This window comes from Benincasa hispida, chromosome 10 (genome assembly GCF_027475165.1).
Source record: "Benincasa hispida cultivar pf3 chromosome 10, pf3_genome.v1.1, whole genome shotgun sequence".
NCBI lineage: Eukaryota > Viridiplantae > Streptophyta > Magnoliopsida > Cucurbitales > Cucurbitaceae > Benincasa > Benincasa hispida.
This window is the reverse complement of record NC_143487.1, coordinates 22,559,790-22,564,886: the sequence shown is the minus strand read 5'-3', so window position 1 is coordinate 22,564,886 and position 5,097 is coordinate 22,559,790. Positions and strand designations below refer to the sequence as shown.

The 5,097-nt window shown below is 28.7% G+C and overlaps 1 protein-coding gene across 1 annotated transcript; it reads right to left on the bottom strand.

Annotated features, from left to right (window-relative positions):
• Positions 1-3,288: 3,288 nt before the first annotated feature.
• LOC120088984 (transcription factor bHLH162-like) lies at positions 3,289-4,896 on the bottom strand. Its single transcript, XM_039046423.1, has 3 exons — positions 4,765-4,896; positions 4,313-4,663; positions 3,289-3,471 (listed from the first exon to the last, which is right to left on the bottom strand). The coding sequence occupies exons 1-3, from the start codon at positions 4,894-4,896 to the stop codon at positions 3,289-3,291; spliced, it is 666 nt and encodes a 221-aa protein (XP_038902351.1).
• Between the last annotated feature and the right edge of the window lie 201 nt (positions 4,897-5,097).

The following is a 5,097-nucleotide window of genomic DNA, read 5'->3' as shown; positions in this document are numbered from 1 at the left end:
TCTTTCCAAAAACTACACGTGCTATTTTAGATGTCATTGTCATTTTAAAAATATCTTTCCATTCATTTGCTCACACATTATTCTTATTTTGTTCAAAATAATTAAGAGAGTGTCAATATTCTGAACAAAACTTGTTGACTCCAATAACAAGGCGGGCTGTTATAAGAAAAATAATAAAAAAAATATAAGTGGGGATTTAGCTACTTTGGTGAAAGACGACGATTGACTCTGATTCTCCATGTTCAAAATTGTCTATATCCTTGCATAAAATTTTCAACTACTTTATTCCGAGTAGTTATCTCACCAGGTTTGAGCGAATATGCCTATTGTCTGGCTTCATCCCTTAATGAGAAGGAAAAAGTGACATTTGGATCACTTCTGGTGTGATTCCAGGAATTACGAATGTATTGCATATCTCCACAAGGTTTTCAAGTGAGTGTGAGTCTTCTTCTGGTGAATCTCCAAACTATCTAGCACCTTGAATCATTTGGAGCATTACAAATTTCATTTCAAATCTTTGCCCTTCAAACATAGGGTGTATGATGTCCGGTGAAAAATCATAGAGATTAGGCGACACATATTCCCTAATGTGCATATTTCTATCATTAACCACTAGGATGAGGTTGTTAATTACATTGACAGCATTTCCTAACGGGTTGGTCGCAAGCCTTATATTGACTAAATTTTGTGGCAGGTGTTTGTTGTTGTTGTGTTGACCTACCATGTTGCGTTACTTTTGCCTTCAACGCTCTATTAGATCTTGTTCTTTGCCAGAAGGTTCTTCAATCGCTAGGTTGTATGTTAGTTCCAATGTGCTCCCGTTGCTCATATAACTTTTGCAAGCTCGGCTAAACTTGCAATACACCTTTAACTGAGAATGAAAAAATAAAAAAGAACTGAAATTGAATTAGTTAGAGAAGTTCCGGACAACAATGCTAAAAACTTGTTGTTCGATTTTGAAAATGATTATCTTGTTACTATTGATATCTCGAATTATCTTAAATTAAACACATGTTTCTCTTAATCAAGCCCAAGTATAAACTTGGTTAGAGTATTCTAATGAGTATCGGGGTAGAACATAGGGACTTTTATGACAACTAATTAATGTTGGTCATCTAATGATTTTCAAACTTCAAGATTAATTGTTAACAAGAGCTAGCTCAACTGCCATAGCTTAACTAAATAATTAGATTCGACTTAGATTAGATGTAGACTGATTACTAGAATACCAATGTCTTCAAAATTGAATCACCTATCCATATGTTAAATGATCAAAATAAGTCTTATAATTTCTCCCACAATATTTAGAGTCAAATCAAGTGAATTATTATTTTTTACAATGTCATTTAGAATTTAAAAATATGATTTAGTTGGTTTATATACATATGTACACACACAGATATATAAACTTAAAATCTAAGGTATGAAGATTATCCTTGTTTATAAGGTGCAACGATGGTGACACAATATTTTCAAATATTTTGAATTTTGTGCGTTAAAAGACAAGACTGAATTTTATGTTAGGTGAAGATGCTTCAAAAATATAAAAATCTCTTTTCCTAATTTTCAATTTATATATATATATATATATATATATATTGAAGCAAAACAACGAATAGTCATAAAATTAAATTTTTATTGGGGATTTTCAAAAATAGAAAAGAAAAACTATTTACACAAAATAGTAGAATTTAATCATTTTTTAAATTTATAGAAGTCTATCGATGTCAATTAGTGATTTTTTATATTTATATAAATAGTTTGCACCTATTGTTATGTTAATAAAGAATTACTGAACAATTGTATAGTAATTTTACTAAACGATTGTGTGCGATCGTGTATAATTACTAAACGATTCTTTAATTTCATTTAGGTCGAGGGTTTGTTCTATAATTTTCCAGAGGTCAAAGGTTCAACCCTCGACCTCTTTCAAAATTTCTCCTCTTCCTTTACAAATCTTCTTTAGTTTTCGACAGGTCAAGAGTTGAACCCTCGTCCTTTTCTTAATTTCCTTTAGGTCGAGGGTCAAACCCTCGATCTCTTCTTTATTTTCGACAGGACCCTCGATAAAATATTTTAAACAAAATCCCCGTCTCGAAAACTCCAAAACAACCATAGATTTCTAAATAGTTTCAAAACCACTATATTTTCCTAAATTATTTTTCTAATCACAATATTAAAAAAAAAAAAAAAAAAAAAAAAAAAAAAAAACTCCAGGTAATGATGCTTCAAAAATATAAAAATCTCTTTTCCTAATTTTCAATTTATATATATACATACATATATATATATATATATGAAGCAAAACCAGGAATAGTCATAAAATTGAATTTTTAAAGGAGATTTTCAAAAATAGAAAAGGAAAACTATTTACACAAAATAGTAGAATTTAATCATTTTTTAAATTTATAGAAATCTATCAGTGTTTATTAGTGATTTTTTACTATTTATAAATAGTTTGACCTTCTTTCTAAATTTAATTTTTAGTTATGTCTAATAAATTTTGGACATTGAGTTCTCAATAAACTATTAGGTAGCCGTTCTTTTTTATATATAAAAAAAGTTTGCACCTATCTCCATGGTATGGTATTTTTCATTTTGGACATAATTATCTTTCATGATACTTTGTGTTTGGAATCGCACAAATGAATTCATATCAACTAAGATAATTATTCTCACTTATATAATATGTTTATCTCTTCCATAATGTAGGACTTTGTTAGTTTGCTCACATTCCTAACCATTTATAATTTTAAACCATATTTTAAACAAATATAATATAAACAATTTGACTTCCCAATCCCAAAAAGAAAAAGGAAATTCATCAACATATAGTTTAGACTAGTAGACAAATAATCAAATTGATATTTTGTTACTAAGAAAATAATTGAATACAAATTGCACCAACTTTTTTGGTTTACTTTTTGTGTCCAACACAATTTGTCACATGTAGTGAACTATCCTTTCTATTTAAAAAAAGACCTAAATATTTCTATGTTATTAAATAAACCAAATAAACTTAGAACACAATCATTTGTCGAACTATAATTTGATAAGTGGAAATATTTTTTTCATTTCTTTCAAGAAAAAATATATATATTTATATCTTTATCATGTAATTGAAATAGAAAAGTAAAATTTATAGAAGAACGATATGCATGGTTTTGAAGTTTAATTAGACAAAGAAACACAGTGGCTATGTATTGAATATCCTTCAATAATGAGTGGTAACATGTTGCTCAGCGTAGGACAACATGCATATAATAATTAAATTTTTTCTTCAAATATCTAGTGGCTCCAAAAATTGTAATCGGAACTCATCGTCGGAACGTCCGCCGGAAAATTGGTTCCGCCGTGACTGCTGGAAACTGCCACCGCCTGTATTTCTGGATCATTGTTGGGTTCGTGAACCAATTTTTTTAGTCTCTCTATCAGTTTTGTTCCTCCAAATTCATACACCACGTCTTCAATCTACTCCCATAATAACCATAAAAAAAAAAAAACAATCATTTTAGTTCATTTTTATTTCATGATATTTGTTTTATATCTTTTAAAAATTTAAATTTGTAAACACTACTTCATAACTATGAGTTTATTTATTTCATTATTATTCAATTTTTACTAATATTCTAAAAAATAAGCAAAAATTTGAAAGCTAAAAAAAAAAAAAGAAGTTTTCAAGTACTTTATCTTATTTTTAGAATTCAACGAAAAATTTAATTGTTTATGAAAGAAAACAACCATTAATTTTAAAAACAAGAAAACTAAAATCAAAATCATTATCAAACGAAACCTAAGATATGTATTTGATATTCAATTAGTTTAAAAAAAAAATTAAGTAATTTACAAAGAATACTTACACTTATTGAACTCTTTTGTTTTATCATATACCTTTTTATGAGTGTTTTTAAAATTCTAACTTTGAAAACTAAAAAAGTCTTGAAAAAAAAAATGTTTTGAAACAATATAAAACAAGAAAAAACTATATAGTTAGAAAATCATGGAAAAGAAGCAGAGTTTTCAAAACAATTGAAAATTTCTAATGTTACATAGGCACACATACTCCTTCCACTAGATTGTCACATGTCACATAATTTTTAAATACTTAATTTGTTTATAATAATGAAGGTTTTTTCATGCTTATCAAACAGGTTTAATAGATTAGGAATATGCCTGGAAAAAAAAAATCTAGTACCTTACTCCTTTCATTAAGCACGTTATTCACACAATTCTTAAATGTTTTTTATATATGGGCATTCAATAAATGAAGTTATACTACCGTAGTATGCTAGAAATTTTTTTGAACATATACCTCAGTGTGGAGTGAATATATGATGGTATTTTCTAGAATGGAATAACTAATATTGATGATCTCGACTCTCTCCTCATCAAAGATACGAATAATCTCATAAAATATAGACCGATCCTCCAACCCAGTCGTTAAAACCACCTCCACAGCAGAACCCATTTCTTTGATTTTCAGTTCAGGTACATTCCTATTCGGGCTCATCGACAATGCTGTGTATGACGACGACGACGACGACAATTTCGACTTTCTCAAAAGTCTCTCCTTCTTCTCCTCATCCTTCTTCAAGTTTATCTCCAATGATTTAATGTACTTTATTGCTTTGTCTATCTGGTCCAACACGGTTAGTGGTAGTTCCTACATTTTTTAGTGAAAAAAGGGCACCATTAATACTGTAATAATAAATGGGAAAAAAAAGATAAAGATACAAAAAGAAAATTAAAAAAAAAAAAACAAACATTTGAGTGAGAGATTGGGAGGAGGGAATTCAAGTTGGTGTAAAGTGATTTCATTTTGTTTCTGCGATTTTTCTCCATCACCTTTCTTTCAACTTTGTTATTTTGTGAGTTCAACTCACGATTTTCCGCCATGAAATAATAATAAGAATAAGAATAAGAATAAGAATCAAATGTAAGAAAGAAATTAAAATGGAGTTATATGTATATATAAAATGGTGTTATATATATATATATAGGGGAAGAATGGGGTGTGACGTAAAATTCGATACGAGGGATTGGCGTTTGATGAGGATAGACGGATCACGTGGTCAGCCGTCATGTTGGAAAAATATT